This window comes from Pinus tabuliformis, chromosome J (assembly GCF_031772625.1).
Source record: "Pinus tabuliformis cultivar Carrire ecotype Pingquan chromosome J, CPIR1, whole genome shotgun sequence".
In the NCBI taxonomy this organism is placed as follows: Eukaryota; Viridiplantae; Streptophyta; class Pinopsida; order Pinales; family Pinaceae; genus Pinus; species Pinus tabuliformis.
Genome location: NC_142295.1, coordinates 722,094,991 through 722,116,565, shown reverse-complemented (window position 1 = coordinate 722,116,565; position 21,575 = coordinate 722,094,991). Strand labels below are relative to the sequence as shown.

Here is a 21,575-nt window from a genome sequence, read left to right as displayed (position 1 = left end):
ATTCTTAAAGTAAAAGTGACATTCTCCTTAATCTTCATTTTCATCCTTTTACTTACATTTTTAACATTACCATGAAATGACTCATGATATTTGAGAGTGGTTCCGGCCTCATTGGATTTCATATGGAGAAAGTAGAATTTTAGATTTCATTCAAAATGCAGCAGACTTATCAGTTTTTTAGGATTTTAGGATTGGGAGATTGTAATGTTTCCAGGTGACACCACCTGCCCGGGCTACCCCTGCCACCAGTAGAGGACGTGGTCTACCTCCTATAGCTCCTACTTCTAGTTCTTCAGCTTCTAGATCATAGCAAACTCCACTGCCAACTCCACCAGCACCAGCATCTACATCTAGAGGGAAAGGGAAAGCTGTGGCATTTTCTCGCAAGAGGGGCAGAGGAAATCAATAGGATTAGACTTTAGTTATTTTCTTATGTGCTTGTAAGTTGTACATGAACAATGAACATTGAATATTCAAGAATCAAGACCAAGCATATCACATTCTAATTTCTAAATAGTAAATTTTGATTCTATTTATTTTTTAAAGTGAACTATAAACTTTGAGAAGTAATTATATTTTAATTTGATTAGATAAGCTACAACCTGCAATTTAATATGGATAAAAAACTATATTTTGATATATATATATATATATATAAAACGTGTCCCCCGTGTCTTGTTTCCAAGTCGTTGTGTTTCGTATTGAATACTCGTATTTACGTGTCCTCCGTGTCTCGTGTCATGTGACTTAGCTTAGACAATATTGATGTATTGTCTCTGTGGAGGGTGGAGTCTGAGGAGCCCCTCTTGGAGGAGTCACCTTCATGGTTAGAGCCAGTGGCAGAAGATCCATTAGAGCAGGGGCAGCAAGAGGAGGACTCGGAGTCAGAGGAGCAGCAGCACTCAGAGGAGGAGTAGGAGGAGGAGGAGGACACTGTGGGAGCATCAGCGTCAACACCATCTGCTATAGATATAGGAGAGCATAGCCCCATACCTAGCACTCATTATTTGACATTAGGTGCAGAGGCAGGGTCAGGGCCTCCTACTACTAGGGGCACGCCTGGCAAACAGCCCATCATGTTTTCTTGTAAAAGGGGGAGAGGGCAGTGATTTCAGATAGATAGCTGCTAGTTTTATTTGTTGTGCTACATATAACTCATGATGATGAGATACTTTTATATATGTGATGTTATTTTCTATTGGTTCTCCACATTTGAGTCCTTGAATGGACAATTATTAGGGATTCGCAGGATTTGGTATCGCCTTTGATGTATCATTTCTATTTGACATCATATATATCAGTGTTTTCTTCATATTTATGTGCCAATGTATTTATTTCATGTTGTTATTGCTTTATATGTTTAAAAATCTGAAAAAAAATGAATATATTATGCATTTTTTATGCTTGTCGATATTTGCCGATATTTTCGCCGATATTGCCGATAAGATATTTTCTAGACCCTCGCCGATATTTTCCCGATACCGATATTATCAACACTGATTGTAACTATCTTATGTAAAAAATATTTTAGTACATGGTCCCTCATACTTAACACACTGTCCCTAAAATATTAGAGGGTGGAAAAATTATTAATCCCCTGATGTGTCAATTAATTATATTTTTTGGAAAAAACAAATGAAAATCCTAAGCCAGAAATTTAATTAATTAAAGTCAAATTAAAGACTTGGAGTAATTAAATTCTCCAAGTGGAAAAATTCGTGCGTATCAAAGAAATTAATTTTTGGAGGTCCCCCAAAAAGAGAATATTGGAAATTTCAAGAAAAAATGGACCCTTAGACCTTGGTGGTTAAGTCAAAGTCAAATTTTTTGAAGAAATTAGCTCAAAATTAATTATTTTGAGCTAATAAAAAATGAGTTAAAAGGGAAATTCGAAAATTTCTCAAAAATAATTATTTAAATGGTGGAGATTAAAAGATGATCAAATATCTTTCGACGACCAAGACTATTTTGACGATGATCAAGCCAACTAGTCGATATTTTTCCACTTGGAGGATTTATCTATAAATTAGGAATCTTTATGTCTCAAGCCATATGATGTTTGTCTAGGAAACTCTGCAGAAAAGTTGAATCATAATAAAAACTTTGGGAACGTTTTTTGAATCATAATAAAAACTTTGGGGTGCACTTCATGGTATTTATTGTCTACTGATTTGTGGTATGCACTGGGTACCTCCTCAGGTCTGATATATTCAGTTATGCAAAGATATTTCAGCAAGAAAATAATTGGATCTAAGCTAGATATGCAATACTAAGTAGCCAAGACACTAGCAAAATTTAACTCTCAAATTATTAAGATGTTAAGACCACTTAGATGTGATTTTAGGGCAGTGATATCATTATTATGAAAAATTTATCACAGCTGAAGTAAAACAGAGATAAAGTGAGGGTTTAGAGAGCAAACCCAGGCCTAAGGCCTTGCAGCACACTTGTCAGATTTGCTGAAAATTTTCTAATGAAGATGCCACCTGAAAACACAAATTTTTGAGCGAATTTATCTACAAAATACACGAAGTATTCAATCCTAAAAATTCAGAGATGGCCAGAGGGCAAATTAGGGCCAAGGAGGGCTAGCACCAAGGCCAAAAAAGGCTAGCAACAACGCCAAAAAATGTTGTTGCTCATATTGTACAAGCATTGCGACAACGGCTCAGGGCAGGGGTTGTCACTCTGATCCCCGCCAACTCTGTTCTAGTTGTCTCCCAACAAAAGGCTATGGGTGGTAGTCCCTATGGAAATGGGATGATGAAAGACAAGTTGGGAACCAAATTATCCAAGAGACACAGTTGATTGGCCTAGCTACTTGGTTAAATTTACCAAGATTTAAGGACTTGGTGAGATTTAGAAATGAGACCGATGCCTTATGGAGTCAAAATTCTTGCTTATTACAAATTTAGATCAAGTAATCGGATGGACAACTACTGCTTAAATGAATCGCTAACATAAATGCTATGCAAATCCTAAGATCTAAGTGTAATGCAAGGATCCTGGCTACTTTTAAATTATATGCCTAGTCTAAATGGAACCTCCCTCTTAACGGTTTTGAGACCAATTTTTAGAGTAGGTTGTGGGATGGAAGCCAACAGGAAGCAAGCAGAGGCTTGATTAACGATACCTCCTCCTGTATTCCAATCACCCTGTGCCTCCAATGTTGCAGAGACTGTGGCTTTGATGACTGCAAGGTCACTGTGTTAACCACTAAAAAGGGGTTGAATCTCTCAAGCTCAATGAGAAAGGGTTGTCCTAGGAGTCTATCAACCAAGCTTATGCTTGGAGGTAAATTATTAGTGCAAGCTAAGCCTAGAATGCTTATGCAATAGTTATGAGTGAGATTCTTAGTTTAAGATTTGCTCAAGTACTTTAAGTTATGATGAATCTTGAAAGACAACAGTACTTATCAATAAATTATATGCAATCTTACAACCAAGAAAGTGTCAATGTTAACCAATCCACAGGATGCTCAACTAAGGATGATAATCTACTTAACAATAAGCCAAAGATCAACACAAGATACAAGGTATTTCAATGATAATCAACAATATTACAGCAAGATTTTTCTCTTTAGATATTGCCACTTATTAAGAGATGTTAGATTAAGCCTTAGAAGCCAAGACAATCAAATAGATTCTTTGATGCCTTAGATCACAATGTTACTTGTTAACCAATTAGATAATATGACTTAGAACACAAGATATCAAGATGGCAAAAAAATTTAAGATTAGAGTGCTTTAGAGAGTGCTTATTGGATGTGAACTTGAAACTTATGGATCCACTCCAACAACAAATGAATTGAGTCAATTTTGATACAAAACCATAATCCAAAAATCCTATGTTACTTATCTCCTTATTAAACTTTAGGACAGCAGCAAGTCAATCTAGATCCACAAGATAGCAAGCATATAGTAACAAGATATGATCAATGAGATGCTAATAGACTTGCCAAGTGAAAACACAAGCTAGCTAAGCTACTTATGATTAATTGTCCACTATTATATCAGATCTGAAACACTTTTTATAGCAGTAAGAAAATTGAAAAAACAGTGAATTATTGGTGCAATTACTTATGCCAAAAATTGCACAGTGCTAGAGTAAGTTTGTCAAATTGAAAAAATTGATTTTTAAGCCCTTTAAGATGTGATATTCAGAAAATATCAGATCTGATCTAGTGATTATGCAAAGAATTTCCAGCCAACAAACAAGTAGATCTAGGTTAGATATTTAATGCCCAAGTAGCCAAAACACTAGCAAAATTTTATGATGAAATTATTGGGGTGTTTAGACCACTTAGATATGATTTTGAGGCCTTTAGTTTACTGTTGTAAAATGAATATAACAGATGAAGCAAAACAGTTACAAAGTGAGGGTTTAGACTCTAGAGAGCAAACCCTAGGCCCAAGGCCTTGTAGATCGCTTGCCCAACTTGCCCAAAGTTTTTCCAACGATTTTGCTACCTGAAAATAGAAATTTTGAGCCAATTTTCTCTGCAAAAAACACCAAATATTCAGTCCAAAAATTTCAGAGGTAGATCTAGGGAAAATTAGGGCCAAGGAAGGCTAGCACTATAGCCCTTTAGGCCTGGTTGTGGGCATAGAAGGCCTCGGCCGCGGCCCCCCTCCTTTACCATAGACGGTTGCCCCAAGGGGTTTATCGTGGGCTTTCAAGCACTCTTCTCCTCCATCCTCCTCTCAACCTTCATTCTGATATTTAGTTATTGGTAGATTTTGGGTCTAACTTAAGTGATCTAATTCGACATATGTCTAACAAGCTTTCTTGAATAAAATATATAGTGTTTGTAGGTTCCTCAATCCTTGGGCTCCAAGTTCACAAACTATGGATGTAGGCTGACCTTGTTTGGACTTCAAATATTTTTATGGTTTATCTAACTTCGCTAAGGTTGTCGCTTGTGTTTATTTTCCAAATTATATTTGGCCATTTACCAAAAAAATTCTAAAAGATTTATTTCTCAAAATTTTTTTCAAAGGCATTGAATATTTGTACATTTGTAAATAACGTTTGCATAATATATTTTTGCAAGTTATTTTTTCTAACTGGGGTTTTGAGAATTTGTGTATATAGTGGATTTTTCGGTGTTTTTATCTCCATTTTTTGCAGGTGAGATCAATGGAAAGAGCTGGAATAGAGCTAGATCTAGGCCCTTAAGGGTAAGATCTAGCCTCTAAAATTATTTGCGGGGCCAGCCATTGAAGAAATTGCAGTAAAATTCAAATCTAAAGCAAATTAAATTTTCCAGAGCCGGGGTTTCAAGTTTTAGGGCTCCCAATCCCAAATCTACCCCCTCTAAGACCAGTGTCTTCCTCCTAAGCCCCTACATCACCATTCTTTCCCTCTGCATCAGGGTTTCAAGCCTCTTTGAGATTGGTCGTAGGATCTAAGGCCCTTGACCTTGCTCCTATCCCCCTGCATCTTGGTTTTTAGGGCTCTTTTGGCAAGGCCATGAGACCTGGACGTCTTGGCCTCTCCTTCCCTTCCCTCTCCTTCCTCCTCCTCTCTCCCTCCTTCCCCCCTCGCTTGACCCTCCATCCTAGCTTTCGGCCCTCCGTCCTCTCGTTTCCCTAGCTGCAACCCTCCAAGGGCTTGCAGCTAGCCTTTAGGGCCTCATCTCCCTTGGTTGTAGGCTTTAAGGCTTTGCCCAAGTCCTCAATCTCCCTCTTGCCTAGGCCATGGGCCCTTATGGGGCCCACGACAGCCCTTTAGGGGTCCTAACCTTAACAGCTAACCCTTAGAGGGCTTTCTCCCTTCAGCGTCAAGCCTTCTTGGCCTTTGCCCTCCTCCTTTCCCTCCTTCGTGGCCTCCTAGACCATCTCTAGCCCAACGCTAGCCTTTGTGGACTTGGTGCTAGCCCTCCTTGGCCCTAATTTGTCCTTTTTCCATGTCTGAATTTTTAAGACTGAATACTTGGTGCATTTTGTAGGGAAATTGGCTCAAAAATTTATGTTTTTATGTGGCATCTTCATTAGAAAATTTTGGGCAAATCTGACAAGTGTCCTACAAGGCCTTAGGCCTAGGGTTTTCTCTCTAAAGCCTCACTCTATATCTGTTTTATTTCAGCTGTAACAATTTTTTCATAACAGTGATATAAGTGCCCTAAAATCACATCTAAGTGGTCTTAACATCTTAATAATTTTAGGGTTAAATTTCGCTAGTGTCTTGGCTAGTTGGTATTTCATATCTAGCTTAGATCCAATCATTTGCTTGTTCGAAAATCACTGCATAACTGAATAGATCAGATCTGATACTTTCTAAATAACACTTGTTAAGAAGGACTAAAATCTCATGATTACTCATTAAAGTTTTGACCATATTTTGGCATAAGTTAATGCACTAAAAATTCACTATTTGCATAATTTTCTCACTGTTGTAATAAATATTTCAAATCTGATATAGCAGTAAATGTTTCATCATAAGAAGGATAACTAACTAGTGTATCCATTTGGAAAGTCATTAGGTTATTCCTTGGTCATCTTATGTTGCATATGTTTCACAAATTTATTGGTTGGAAGTGATTTACTCACTGTTGTCCTAACTTCATCATAAGTGGCTTTTTTATGGTTAAATTGGCTCATGGTGGTTTATGTTGTTGAGTTTTAACAATTGTTTGTCTTGTGTAAGATCAAAATCTTGTTAACTTGGCACTAAATCACTCAAACATTTAATATCTTAATCTCCTAATCTTATTTATGGTCTAAGTCACTTTGGTATTGAGATTTAATTGACATTGTGGTTGAAACATCAAGTTAAGATTATAATCTTGTGCTTTTTCACAATCTTAAGAAGCTTAGGTAAATTTATTGTCTATCTTGAGCAATTGGTATCTTAGCATCTTTCAATATTGAGATTGTCTAAGAGCATAACATTGGCATTATTGTTGGCATAAGATTTTTTCAGTAATTGGCATCTTGTGGATTTGATATTGGCACTAACTTATTGGCACTTTCTTGGTTGTAATATTGCATATAATTTGTAAGTACTCTTATCTCTAAAGATTCACCATAACTTTAAGTACTTAAGCAAATCTTAAACTAAAAAACTCACTCATAATCATTGCATAAGCATTTTAGGCTTAGCTTGCACTAACAATTTACCTCCAAGAATAAGATTGGTTGATAGACATCTAGGGCCACCCTTTCTTACCTAGTTTGAGAGATACAACACCTTTCTAGTGGTTAACACACTGACCTTGCATTCGTCAGAACCACAGTCTCTGCAGCGCCAGAGGCACTGAGTTGTTAGAACATAGGGGGAGGTATCGTTAATCAAGCCTCTACTTACTTCCCGTTGGCTGCCATCCCACAACCTACTCTAAAAACTGGTCTCAAAACAGTTAAGAGAGAGGTTTCATTTAGACTAGGCATATAATTTAAAAATAACCAAAATCGTTGCATTACACTTAGATCTTAGGATTTAGTATATAGGTTAATTAATCATTTAAGCAACGATTGTCCATCCATTTACTTGGTCTTGATTTGTAATAAGCAATAATTTTGACTCCATAAGGCACTGATCTCATTTCTAAATCTAATTAAATCCTTGTCTTGCTAAATTTAACCAAGTAGCTAGGCCACTCAACTGTGTCTCCCAGATAAGTTGGTCCCAAACTTGTCTTTCATCATCTCATTTCCATAGGAACTACCCCCCATAGCTTGTTGTTGGGAGACAGCTAGAATGGAGTGGGCGAGGATCAGAATGACAACCCCCACCTTGACTAGTTGTCGCGGTGTATGCACAATCTGAGCGACAACATTTTTTGTTGTCGTTGTCAGGGATAGATTTTTTATCCTTGGTTCTTGTTGGAAATTGTAACTAAGTTCGGTCTTCATTTAATGTATCTGAGTCATCATGAAATGTACTTGTCAAAAGAATAAAGAAGAGAATTTTTATTATTGTAACAATCACTTATTAAAGCATGGGTTTCAAGCTTGGGTCATCATTATATTAGTTAAAGTCCCTATTAGTTAAGGTGGCTGTTAGTTTTTGGTAGCATCCGAAGTGTTGTAGCCTTGAAAATTGGTGGAGAGGCTAAGGCACATGAGTGCTAAAGAACCCAGAAACCTTTTGGTGAAATTCCACCCGAATTGTATTTTATTAAAATAATTAATATTTTTAATGGAGTTCCTAAGTCTAAACTTAGGGAAATTAAAATATTAATGGGTATTAATCAAAATATGGGTGAGAATGATCTAGAAGGAAGATCAAGTCATGTTTTAATCTTAACCGTTGATTAGAAACTTAATCTCGGTCGTTGAAGACTCAACAGGAAAAGTATAAAATGGAGGTTTGGGGTTCATTTGGAAAGACACACAGACAGATTGAGGAAATCGATTTTCTGAGGTGAGAAGTTCTCAGGGGGAAAATCGATTGGGGAGATCTTGCAGCTGAGGGGCAATGAGAATCCGAGAGAAGGACTTTCCAGAGAATACTGACAGAGAGGTGGAGAGAGCTTGCAGAGAGACAGCGCAATAGCCGGGACAGCTGACGCAAAAAGTTGCATGTCACGCAGAATCCAGAACTGTCGGAACAACTAAAACTGTCGGGAACTGTCGGAACAGCTGGGAAAGTTGATGCAGAGGCAACATAGTAGCCAAGAGAGCTGATGCAAAAAAGTTGTCTGTCATGCAGAATCCAGAACCGTCAGAATAGTCGGAACTGTCGGGAACTGCCGGAATAGCCGGAACTGTCGGGAATTGTCGGAACAACCAAGAGAGCTGACGCAGAGAGCAGAGAAGGTAACGTAGGGCTGACGCAGAACCAACACAGAAATAATCGGGGTTAGCTAGTCTTGTGCCCGATCAGCCGGAATTCTGTCGAGTGAGGTGAGGTAAAATTCACACAGATTTTCTACCAGTATTTTCTCTGTAAAGGATTGCTAGATGAGCATCCTAGATTTGTATTCAAATATTTCTCCTGCATAATAATAAACCCTCAGAGCTACTACATCGATTTTCCTACATTGGGTTTTTTGAGGACTATTGTGTCCAAAAATAAGTGTGTCCTATGTATCTTGTTCTTTGCTTTGTTTTCTATTGCATGAGATCAAATATTTAATTAGTGTAGGTTGCAGAAGTAATTTGTTTTAGTATTCAAAAGAATAACTTGACGAATGTAATTGAAAAGTCAAGTAGGTGAAGTAGATTCAGATTCGTTCCAGTAAGGGTTCCTTCATAGTGTGGGAATTTTCACATGGTATCAGAGCATTAATTTTGAAACAGGGAAGAGCAAATCCAGTTCTGAGCAGTGAGGCTGAAAGCTGCACTTGGCAACAATTCGAATCCCCTTGAAGGGATTGCACAGTCCTTGTCGAGAAGTAGATCCGAGGAAATCTCTCTATGAGTGAGACGACAAAGAGGTAGGATTTCCATTTCGTGAGTTTGCAGAGGCAGAGTGAGTGACGTAGAGCCTCAACGCAGTGCTTGAAGGGCGCAGTTTCTGTCGGAGCAAAAATTGTGCTGGAAAAAGAAGGAAGACATGTACAAGGGGAATTTTCTTCTCAAAGAACTTTCCACCAGAAAGTTCGAATTTCTCACTTCTTGAGTAGCTAAGCAATGCTAAGCAATGACTAGAGGAGTCAATTTGACAGTTGGGTGAGATAGCATCGCACGGGCTCAGAGATCAAGACAGGTTGGAAGGTGCTTCCAACTATGTCATATGGAAGACCAAAATCTTAGTTATTCTGGAGGAATATGATCTCAAGGCCTACATCAAAAGTGTTGTAGTGGTTCCTGCTGACAACAATCAAAAGGAGACGTACAAAGCCGAGCAGGGTAAGGCAAAGAGGCTCATTCTCGATGGAGTTCGAGATAATGTGATCTCACACTTGCAGGGCAAGGATACAACCCGAGAGATGTGTGAAGCCTCGTTGTCATTGTATGAAGGCTCTTCTGAACAGCGGAAGATGTATTTGAAGCAGAAGTTGCAGTGGACTTTGATGCAAAAAGGAGAAGGGATGAACCTCTATCTTCAGTGTCTTCAAGACGCTAGAGACCAAATTGCTGTAGTGGGGTCCACTCCTCAGCCAACCGTGATTATGAGGATAGCCCTTAATGGAGTCTCGGATGAATGGCAAGTTTTCGTCCAAAGCATATTGGGCAGCAAAAAACTACCTTCACGGGAGGAGATGTGGGAGGCTCTTCAACAGGAGGAGTTAAGGAGGGACCTAGTGAAGGTCAACCTTAGTGGCAATAGTGGAAGTAGCTCAAAGACGAAGGAGTAGGAGGACAACGCAGATCCGGTATCGAAGGGACAGCAAAAGCCAGAGTGGAAGAAGGACATTTCGAAGGTGAAATGTTTCAGTTGTGGCGAGATGGGCCACTATGCATCCCAATGTCCTTTGAAGAAAAATGATAAAGATGAGAAACATGATCCTAAGGCTATCTCAGCGAAGATTGACGTGGATGAGTTTTCCATGAGTGCCCACACATCTCCAGGCGGGAGATGGGATGATATTGAGTTGTAGTCAGGAGCACTACATGTGGGCAGGATCCCTGAGGAGTCCACCTCTTCGATCAATTCCTTGCTATGAGAGCCCAAGATTCAGCAGTAGCAAAATGGACTTAGTGTCAAATGATGCAGTAGAGTGTTTGGAGGACAGATGCAGTAGCTGGGGACCAGAGACTGATCAGCACAGAGCAAGGTTAGTAGCAGTGCAGTTGGCACAGTGCAGGAGTCAGCAACAGCGCAGAAGATTCAAAGGGTCTGAATCAGCAATAGTCAGATTCCAACAATAATGGTATTATGCTGAACACAATTAATTTCAATTAATTTTGGATGTTTTTCAGTTGCTTCTCTCGGCAACTAAGTTGCCATACGGATGCAATGTTAGCAATGGCATTGCTAGCAACATAGCAGATGCAACATTTGAGAGGGAGTTGTAGTACAGATGCAGCAGTGGCAGCGGCAGTGTCATGGGCAGCAGTACAGTAGTAGTAGCAACACAATGTTGGTGGGAGTAGCAGTGCAGAAAGGAGGTGCTTCAGAAACAGTGCAACGTGGAGGTGAACATTGTTGCTAGAGCACTTTCCTCACTAAGAGGGAGTGTTAGTTTTTGGTAGCATCGGAAGCACTCTAGCCTTGAAAATTGGTGGAGAGGCTAAGGCACATGAATTCTAAAGAACCCAAAAACCGTTTGGTGAAATTCCACCCGGATTATATTTTATTAAAATAATTAATATTTTTAATGGAGTTCTTAAGTCTAAACTTAGGGAAATTAAAATATTAATGGGTATAAATCAAAATATGGGTGAGAATGATCTAGAAGGCAGATCAAGTCATGTTTTAATCTTGGTCGTTGATTAGAAACTTAAACTCGGTCATTGAAGACTCAACAGGAAAAGTATAAAATGGAGGCTTAGGGTTCATTTGGAAAGACAAAAAGAGATTGGGGAAATAGATTTTCTGAGGTGATAAGTTCTCAGGAGGAAAATCGATTGGGGCGATCTTGCAAGAGAGGGGCAATGAGAATCAAGGAGGACTTTCTGGAGAATACTGACAAAGAGGCAGCACAATAGCCAGGATAGCTGACGCAAAAAGTTGCCTATCAAGCAGAATCCAAAACTATCGAACAACGGAAACTGTCGGGTACTGTCGGAACTGCCTGAGTTGATGCAGAGGCAGCGCAATAGCTGGGAGCCCTGAGGCAGAAAAGTTCTCTGTCACACAGAATTCAGAGTTGTCGAAACAGCGAGAACTGTTGGGAATTGTCGGAACTGTCGGGAACAGCTGAACTGTCGAGAATTGTCGGAACTGCTAGAACAGCGGAGAGAGATGACGCAGAGGGCAGAGAAGGTGACGCAGGTTTGACGCAAAGCCAACGCAGAAAAAGCCAGGATTAGCCAGTCTTGTGCCAGATCAGCCAAATTTCTATCGGATGAAGTGAGGTAAAACTCACTCAGATTTTCCGCTAGTATTTTCTCTGTAAAGGGTTGCTAGATGAGCATCCTAGATTTGTATTCAGATATTTCTCCTACATAATAACAAACACTCAAAACTGCTGCACCGGTTTTCCCGCATTGGGTTTTTCCAGGGACTATTGTGTCCAAAAATAAGTGTCCTATGTATCCTGTTCTTTGCTCTGTTTTCTGTTTCATGAGATCAAATATTTAATTAGTGTAGGTTGCAGAAGTAATTTGCTTCAGTATTCAAAAGAATAACTTGATGAATGTAATTGAAAAATCAAGTAGGTGAAGTAGATTCAGATTTGTTGCAGTAGGGGTTCCTTCAAAGTGTAGGAATTTTCACAATGGTTAGGAGCGCCAAAGACTGAACAACAAAGAGAAGAGTTGGTAGCAGTGCAGATTTTGTCGATTCTGGTCAGCAGCAGCGCAGTAGATTCAAAGGTTCAGCACAGAGACTAGCAACAATCAGGCTCCAGAACTGCCAAAACAGCCGAAACTGTTGGGAACTGTTGGAACTGTCGGGAATGAATGAACTGCCGAAATTGTCGAAACTGCTAGAACAGCGGGGAGAGTTGACGCAGAGGGCAGAGAAGGTGATGCAGGACAGACGCATAGCCAACACAGAAATAGTCGGAGTTAGAAAATCTTGTGCTGGATCAGCGAGAATTCTGCCCGATGAAGTGAGGTAAAACTCACTCAGATTTTCCGCTAGTATTTTCTCTGTAAATGATTGCTAGATGAGCATCCTAGATTTGCATTCAGATATTTCTCCTGCATAATAATAAACCCTCAGAGTTGTTGCACTAGTTTTCCCACATTTGGTTTTTCCGAGGACTATTGTGTCCTAAAATAAATGTGTCCTATGTATCTTGTTCTTTGCTCTATTTTCTATTTCATGAGATCAAATATTTAATTAGTGTAGGTTGCAAAAGTAATTTGCTTCAGTATTCAAATGAATAACTTGATGAATGTAATTGAAAAATCAAGTAGGTGATGTAGATTCAAGTTTGTTGCAATAGGGGTTCCTTCAAAGTGTAGGAATTTTCAGTGGCTAGGAGCACCAGACACTGAACAGCGCAGAGTAGAGTTGGCAGCAGTGCAGATTGCATCGGTTCTGGTCAGCAGCAGCGCAGTAGATTCAAAGGTTCAGCGCGGAGACTAGCAATAGTCAGGCTCCAGAACTGCCAAAACAGTCGAAACTGTCGGGAACAAATGAACTGCCAGAATTGTCGAAATTGCTGGAACAGCTGGGAGAGTTGATGCAGAGGACAAAGAAGGTGACGCAAGGTTGACGCATAGCCAGCGCAGAAATAGTCGGGGTTAGCCAATCGTGTGCTGGATCAACCAGAATTCTGTCGAGTGAAGTGAGGTAAAACTCACTTAGATTTTCCGCCAGTATTTTCTCTGTAAATGATTGCTAGATGAGCATCCTAGATTTGCATTCAGATATTTCTCTTGCATAATAATAAACCCTCAAAGTTGTTGCACCAGTTTTCCTGCATTGGTTTTCTTGGGGAATATTGTGTCCAAAAATAAGTGTGTCCTATGTATCTTGTTCTTTTCTCTGTTTTTTGTTTCATGAGATCAAATATTTAATTAGTGTAAGCTGCAAAAGTAATTTGCTTCAGTATTCAGATGAATAACTTGATGAATGTAATTGAAAAATCAAGTAGGTGAAGCATATTCATGTTTGTTGCAATAGGGGTTCCTTCAAAGTGTAGGAATTTTCACAGTGGCTAGGAGCGCCAGAGACTGAACAGTGCATAGCAGAGTTGGTAGCAGTGCAGATTGCGTCGGTTTTGTTCAGCAGCAGCGCAGTAGATTCAAAGGTTCAGCATAGAGACTAGCAGCAGTCAAGCTCCAGACTACCAAAACAACCGGAATAGGATGCTCATCTAGCAATCCTTTACAGAGAAAATATTGGCGGAAAATCTGAGTGAGTTTTACCTCACTACACCCGGTAGAATTTCGGCTGATCCGGCACAAGACTGACTAACCCCGACTATTTTTGCATTGGCTCTGCGTCAGCCCTGCGTCACCTTCTCTGCCCTCCGCGTCAGCTCTCCCAGCTGTTCTGGCAGTTCCGACCTGACAGTTCGTCTATTGCCGACAGTTCCGGAAGTTCCAACAGTTTTGTATTCAGATATTTCTCTTGCATAACAATAAACCCTCAGCGTTGTTGCACTGGTTTTCCCGCATTGGGTTTTTCCGGGGACTATTGTGACCAAAAATAAGTGTGTCCTATGTATCTTGTTCTTTGCTCTGTTTTTTGTTTCATGATATCAAATATTTAATTAGTGTAGGTTGCAGAAGTAATTTGCTTCAGTATTCAGAAGAATAACCTGATGAATGTAATTGAAAAATCAAGGTGTAGTAGATTCAGATTTGTTGCAATAGGGGGTTCATTTAGAGTGTAGGAATTTTCACAGTGGCTAGGAGCGCCAAAGACTGAACAACGCAGAGCAGAGTTGGCAGCAGTGTAGATTGTGTCAGTTCTGGTTAGTCGCAGCGCAGTAGACTCAAAGGTTCGGAGCAGAGACTAGCAACAAACAGTCTCTAACATTCACGTGGTATCACATTGAACATAGTTAGTTCAGTGATTTTGGATGTTTTTCAATTGCTTCTCTCAACAATTGAGTTGCAGTATGGATGCAATATTAGCAGTGGCAGTACTAGCAGCATAGCAGATGCAACATTTGAGAGGGAGTTGCAGTACAGATATAGCATTGGCAGTGGCAGTGGTAGTGTCAAAGGCAGCAGTACAGTTGCAGTAACAACGCAGTAGTTGGTGGACAGCATGTCAGACATCAGTAGCGCAGAGGACAATGCTTCAGAGTCAGAGCAATATGCAGCAGCAATATATTGCTAGAGCACATTCCTCACTAAGAGGGAGTTTTGATTTGGGGTAGCATCAGATGTGCTCTAGGCCTCAAATCTTGCAGGGAGGCTTGGGCACATGCATTCCAAAGAACCCAGAAACCGTTTTGGTAATTCCACTCAAAGACGATTATATTAAAATTATTAATATTTTTAATGGAGTTCCTAAGTCTAAACTTAGGAAAATTAAAATATTAATTGGTATTAATCTAATTTTGGGTGAAACTTCTAAAAAAGACAGAGATCAAGTCAAAATGATCTAAGCCTTTGGTTAGGAGTTAATCTAGGTCGTTGGTTGTCCAATAGGAAGATATAAGAAGGGGCTTGAGGGTCATTTGGAAAACACACAAACAGAGTTAAGAGAATCGATTTTTTGGAAGCAGAGCAGAGGAGTTGTCAGGAGAATTTCGATAGTGAGTTGTTGTAGTGAGGTGCAAGGATAGTTGGGTTGGAATACCTTGTCCAAGACCCAGGATACGCAGCAGAGAGAGGCAGAGAGACACCAGTTGGGTTGACGTTGGGCCAGAAGGGCCCACGCAAAGCTTGACGCTGAGCCAGAAGGGCTCAGCAGAGACAGCGTAGTCATCTAGGGCAGAAGTCCGAGTTTTGCCGAGGCGCTGACATTTCTAAGCCTAGAGCGTTGGAAACTGCTCCAAAAGGCAAGACGTTTCCCAATTGAGCTGACACATAGCCTTTTGAGGTTGACACAGGGCCAGCATAGAGATAGTCCCAGACAGTTGGTTCAGCTGCTGGAACAACCGGGAATTTCCGGCTAGAGTGAGGTAATCTCACTAAGTTTTTCTTCCAGTTTATTTTCTCTGTAATTGGATTGCCGGAAGGGCATCCAGAGTTGTATTCGGAAACTACTGCTTAATAAAAAAATATAAATATAAATATAAAACCCTCAAAGTTGTTGCACCGGTTTTCCCGCATTGGGTTTTTTTGGGGACATTTTTCCAAAAAACACTGTGTCATTCATGTATCTTTCTCTATTGTTTTGTTCCTGTTTTGGGCAAATTAATTAATTAAGTTAAGGCTGCAGTTGTATTAGCTTCGATATTTGCTGTAGGAAGCAGTAAATAATTTGTTTCAGTAATTAACAAATAGGAGAAGTTAAATCAGTTGCTGCAGTAGTAGATTCGGGTGGGGATTCTCAAATTTTCACATAAACCTGGTTGCTGAGCTCAATTCTATATATAGAAGTAGGACGTTTTTCATTGCAGAAGCCGACCTGAAAACAAAGGAGCTGACTCTTATAAGTTCCTGTCAAGGTCTAATATATATATTTTGCTATGCTCCTCTGCAAGTTTCAAAATTACGATGATCTTCCTTCATGTTCTGTTCTGACCTGTAGCCATGAAACAATGGAAGGTATGTATCTATTCCCTGTGATTTTGGATCCTGCATTGGCAACATTCCTATTGAAGTAAAAGACTTTTATCCAGAGCAGTGTTGTTAAAATCGCGATAAAATCGCGATTTTATCGGAAAATCGCGATTTTTTCCTCTGCCCGATCAAATCGCGATTTTTATTCGTAAAAATCGCCACTTTTTTTTATACCGATTTTTATCGAAAAAATCGCGATTTTTTCAAAAAATCGCGATTTTTTCGAAAAAATCGCGATTTTTAAGGAAAAAATCGTGGGGGCTTGGGACAGCATAGTTTTATAACTTTTTTTGGGTTTTTTCATGCAATTTTTTTGAAAGAAACAAATAATTTTTGAGTGGGGCAACTTAATGATCAAGTCTATGCCCTAGTATGGATATGCTATTCATGGTAATGTTAAATTCTTAAAGTAAAAGTGACATTCTCCTTAATCTTCATTTTCATCCTTTTACTTAAATTTTTAACATTACCATGAAATGACTCAGGATGTTTGAGAGTGGTTCCAGCCTCATTGGATTTCATATGGAGAAAGTAGAATTTTAGATTTCATTTAAAATCCAGCAGACTTATCAGTTTTTCAGGATTTTAGAATTGGGAGATTGTAATGTTTCGAGGTGACACCATCCGCCCAGCCTACCCCTGCCACCAGTAGAGGACGTGGTCTACCTCCTATAGCTCCTACTTCTAGTTCTTCAGCTTCTAGAGCACGTCAGACTCCACTGCCATTTCCACCAGCACAGGCACCAGCTTCTACATCTAGAGGGAAAGAGAAAGCTGTGCCATTTTCTCGCAAGAGGGGCAGAGGAAATCAATAGGATTAGACTTTCATTTTATTGTATATGACATTATGACATGATGAGATACATTATCATATTTTTTGTTGATATTTTGAGGCTGAGTTGGACTTGGGACTCAGGACTTACTATTCAGGACATGATTCAATGTTATGTGTGATTTTAGCGCTAGAAATGATATTAAACATCTTATATATTAGTTTTTTTATCATATTTATGTGTCAATGTATTTATTTTATGTTGTAGATGGTTTAGATATTAAAAAAATTGAAAAAAAAATGAAAAAAAATGAATATTTTTGTGCCAAACGATTTTTTCCCGCTTTTTTCCGATTTTTTCCCGATTTTAACGATTTTTTCCGCTTTTTTCCCGGCGCCGATTAAATCCCGATCGCGATGTGTGCAACACTGATCCAGAGAGTATTCTGTGTCATGAGACTTATATCAAGAGATTTGTATCAAGGACTGTTGTTTCAGCTAAAGGAGTCGTGTTGAGAGTCTAGGTTGTGCTATGATCCATGATTCTTGTTGCATGTTGCCAATCTGAATTCCTCTTTGAAGACTTGAATATCAAAGAAAGAGTCATAATTGACTGAAGATATTCTGATCTGAAGAACTCACATATATGGATAAGAATAATAAGGTTTATTACACGATGAAGAGGAAAATGTTGGGTTACTGCTCTAAAGAGCTGTGACTAAGAATCTTCCGCTACCTTGAGTGCCTTGTAACTGTCTAAAACTACATAACACTAAATTTATCAATTTCAAAAACTGGAACTGTGTCAATAAGACTGAAAAATAAAATCATCTTGCATATTCAGTTTCCATATCATTCAATCATCTCAGGAAGAAATAAATAAATAGAAACCCTGAAAAAAAACACTCACTTCCTGCATGTGCTCCCAACCTGGCTCTCGGTCAGCAACAAACTTGTGAGCTGCATCATAGCGCATATGCTCCTACAAAGATATGACAACAAAAACAGTTCAAGAAGCAAACAAATGTCTCTTTCTTCACTGGTGCATCAACATCATTCAAAATATATATTTAATAGTCACCACAAGTGTGTGGTGACTGACAGGTTTTAAAGATCTTCAAATTGAATTCTATTCATTCCTAATCAATAGGATACTCGCTCAATTTGTTCAGCATTCATGCTTTCATTTTCTATGCATGTAAGCAACATCTAAATCTTGAACTTCCATGTTATATTCTGTTCCAGTTTCTATTTTTCCAAATTCAAATAAGCATGCAAAGGCATTAATTGAATAGCTCTTGGTGGATGTATCTAAAGAAGCATGCCAAAATGCAAGCAGCATCATAACTGCAAGCTTCAATCCCTGACAAAATTATATAAATCTGCCATCCTTCCCAAAATATTCAAATATAACAAAATATTCCCAAAATGCTTTTCACACACTCCTCTCAAATTGAGGCATTCAATTATAAAGTTCACAAATCCTAAATAGATATTCATTATGACGTTACTGTCTATCCATCATCTGACAAATGACTCACAAATGTTCAACTGGATAACAGGAAAAAATATAAAGGAAAACAAAAGAGAATAAATTGGATAAATCAAGATAGGAGAAAGCAACTACAGACCCTGTATTGCCAACCCAGCTTCTGTATCACATCTTCATCAAACTTAATGCCCCCTTCAAGCTCAGGTCGAGCAATCAGCCAGAACGCTGCTAGAGTGGGGTCTTTCATGCTCTCCAATATGCGCTGCACACAGTCATTTAGTAAATAAATGAGAGAATATCTAATGAGGATCCCCCTTCTTTCCATCAGGGAGAGATCTGTGCCTTCAAGTAAGAATTACCAGTTCAGTTATCAGCTAGGATGAGAATCTTTAGAAAATATGTAGTCTTTCTTAAATTAGTTCTAAAGATGGCATGCTGACACTCATCACGCATGTGTGGAGGCTATATCTAGATCATTAATTTGTACTCTTGTGCATCATTTGATGTATCTTGTACAGTAATGTAATACAAGATGCATATTTTCAAAAAAAACAAGTAAGAAGAGTAAAAGAGGCTATATTCTCTACATTGTAATGGAATAATTCTTTGCAGTGACTTTTATCCTTGGAAGAACACATTACACTGAAAAAGGAAACAAATATAAGTCCATGATAAATACCATTTGTTCTGTTTTACCTTGCTCACTCTCCTTTTTTTCTTCTATTTCATTTGTATCTCTCTTATTTCGATATCATGATTTATTTTAGCATCTAAGAGTGTTCTAGAAACTCCTAGTCTCCTATAGTCTAGTGGTCACAGATTGAACTCTCTGCTTACATTGACCAATTCTTTGATCATTTTGTAATGTCCCCAAATTTTCGATTACCTAGTGAGGTGGTTAGGAGGGTTTCTTCAAAGCTTGTGATAGCATGGTCATAGGAGCGGGATTACTCCAATGGTGGGCCCGGAGGGTTTTAGAGAATTTTTATGGGTCCGACTAGGATCGCTTACCATATTTCATCATCAGGATCAATTCCGCACAGTTGCTTTTGGTTCCATTGCATTCCAATGATTTTCACAAAACGACATTATTAACAAGGATATTTTAATCAATTATGTTTAAGGTGTTGTTTCAGTTTGATTACTTGGAGAAACAACTTAGTGTAACAACTCGTTGGAATCAAGGCAAAAAGATCTACAAGGAAGGATGATAAAAAGGGGCTTCGGATGGCCAGTGGACCACAAAGGCGAATAAAGCATTTTCCAGCATTAAAAGTGACTTTAATTAGTTTATAAAAGTCAATTTATTAAATAAAGAAAGGAAAAGTGCTTTTAAATATTTAATTGGAGGGAAAAGGTAAGTGAGCTATTTAAAAGGGGAAATGAGGGGGTCTCTCCTCATTCATTCATGCATTTGAGTTTCTGGAGAAAGAGCTCTTGGAAATAGTTTGAAGTAGAAGATTAGGTTTTGGAACCCTAGCTGCCAGAGTAGACTTCACTGTTGAAACTAGACACCCTAGTTTGGATTTGAGAGTGAAATCACTCAGATTTCACCATTGAGCTTTAATGGTGAACAAGATTTTCAAAGAATACTGAGGCACCCAAGTGTTATCAGTTGATTTTATGAACTTAATGGGTATTTTTTATCTTATTATTTCATGTTGAAGAAAACCCATCTGAGCATCAAACATCCTAGCTATTTGGGAATCAATTTGTTAGAGAAATGAGTGATAAAGAGTCTGGGCTACATTCCCTACAATGGTTGGCATCATGAAGCAAGTTTCTTAGATTTTGCTGGTAGATTCAAACAGATTGCCCCAACCCTTGGCCTCCAAATTCACAGAGTGTGAGCGGATCACACGCTTGTTTGACTCAAAGTCTTCATCTAACAAATATTTTATGAATGAGGGCATTGCAAAAATCTAAAAAATCATTCTCTCCTTATTTCCAATATTATTTTGCTTGTGCTATAAAGTTTTATATGCTAATGAGAGCAAATTTCATTTTGTAAATTTTCCACTAACCTTTCTTTATTTTTGAAGTTCTATAAATAATTATTTGGGTTTTGGGGATTTATTTCAATGTTTGTATATATTGGGTTCTTGGGTCCTCAGGTGATAGCTCAAGGGTTTAAAGCAAAAATTAATTTCAGGGCTATTTATTCAAGAGAAGAAGGTTGATCTAAGCCCAAGAGGGTAAGATCTAGCCTTTCCAACTCTCAGTAACTCAACAATCAACCAGAAAAGGGAGTCGCAGTCCTTGAAGAAGGGTTTCATCATTTTTCAAAGGCAAATCTTTGTGTTTGCAAGGAAGCGAATTCATTTTTAGGGTGGTCGTGGGAATTTTGAGGCCATTTAGGCCTTATCCGCAGCCCTTAAGGGCTTTCTCTGGTTGGTCGCAGCCCTTCTAGGGCCTTATAACCCTAGTGGCAGCCTTTAAGGCCTAGCCGCAAGCCTTCTTGGCCTCTCTTGGGCAAGTCATAGCCCCTTTGGGACTTGTTTTTGGTAGTCGCAATTAGGGCTTGAAACCATGGTTGTTGGGAGCCCCCCCCCCCTCCCACCCTTCAAATCACTCTCGAAATGAGCTCCAAGTAGGAGAAAATCGAGAGCAACCCAAGAGCGTGCTCTCGCAAAAAAAAATCTCCCCGGTTTTTTCGCAAATTTTTTGTCACCATGATATTCCAAATGCAATTTGTTTTCAAAGAAACAAGAGTTTTTAAGTAGGGAAGCCTAATATTCAAGCCTATGGCCCTAGTATTGATATGCAATTCATGGCAATTTTAAATTCTTAAATGTACCCATCTCCTTTATCTTTCATTTTCATCCTTTGACTTAAATTTTTGACATTACCATGAAATGACTCAGGATGTTTGAGAGTGGTTCTAGCCTCATTGGATTTCATATCGAGAAAGTAGAATTTTAGATCTCACTCAAAATCCAGCGGATCAATTTTTTAGGATTGGGGGAATTGCAATGTTTCCATTGGACTTTGTCATGTACTAGGGTATGGAACTCGTATTTAATCAAGAGCACCAAACCCTATATGTACCTTGATGTTAGTGACACCAGTGGTCGAACTCCTCTATCATGACCCTACTAAAAATGTACCCATCACTCAAACA

General features: G+C 38.9%; 1 protein-coding gene across 1 annotated transcript in view; it reads right to left on the bottom strand.

Moving 5' to 3' along the window:
* EMB2737 (embryo defective 2737) overlaps nt 1-21,575 on the bottom strand; it is a 390,042-nt gene that overhangs the window by 74,491 nt on the left and 293,976 nt on the right. Inside the window, exons 7-8 of the mRNA XM_089378363.1 lie at nt 18,594-18,716; nt 17,873-17,944 (exon numbers count right to left, since the gene is read on the bottom strand). Of these exons, the coding sequence (XP_089234489.1) occupies nt 17,873-17,944; nt 18,594-18,716 (195 nt within the window). The remainder of the gene's footprint in view (nt 1-17,872; nt 17,945-18,593; nt 18,717-21,575) is intronic.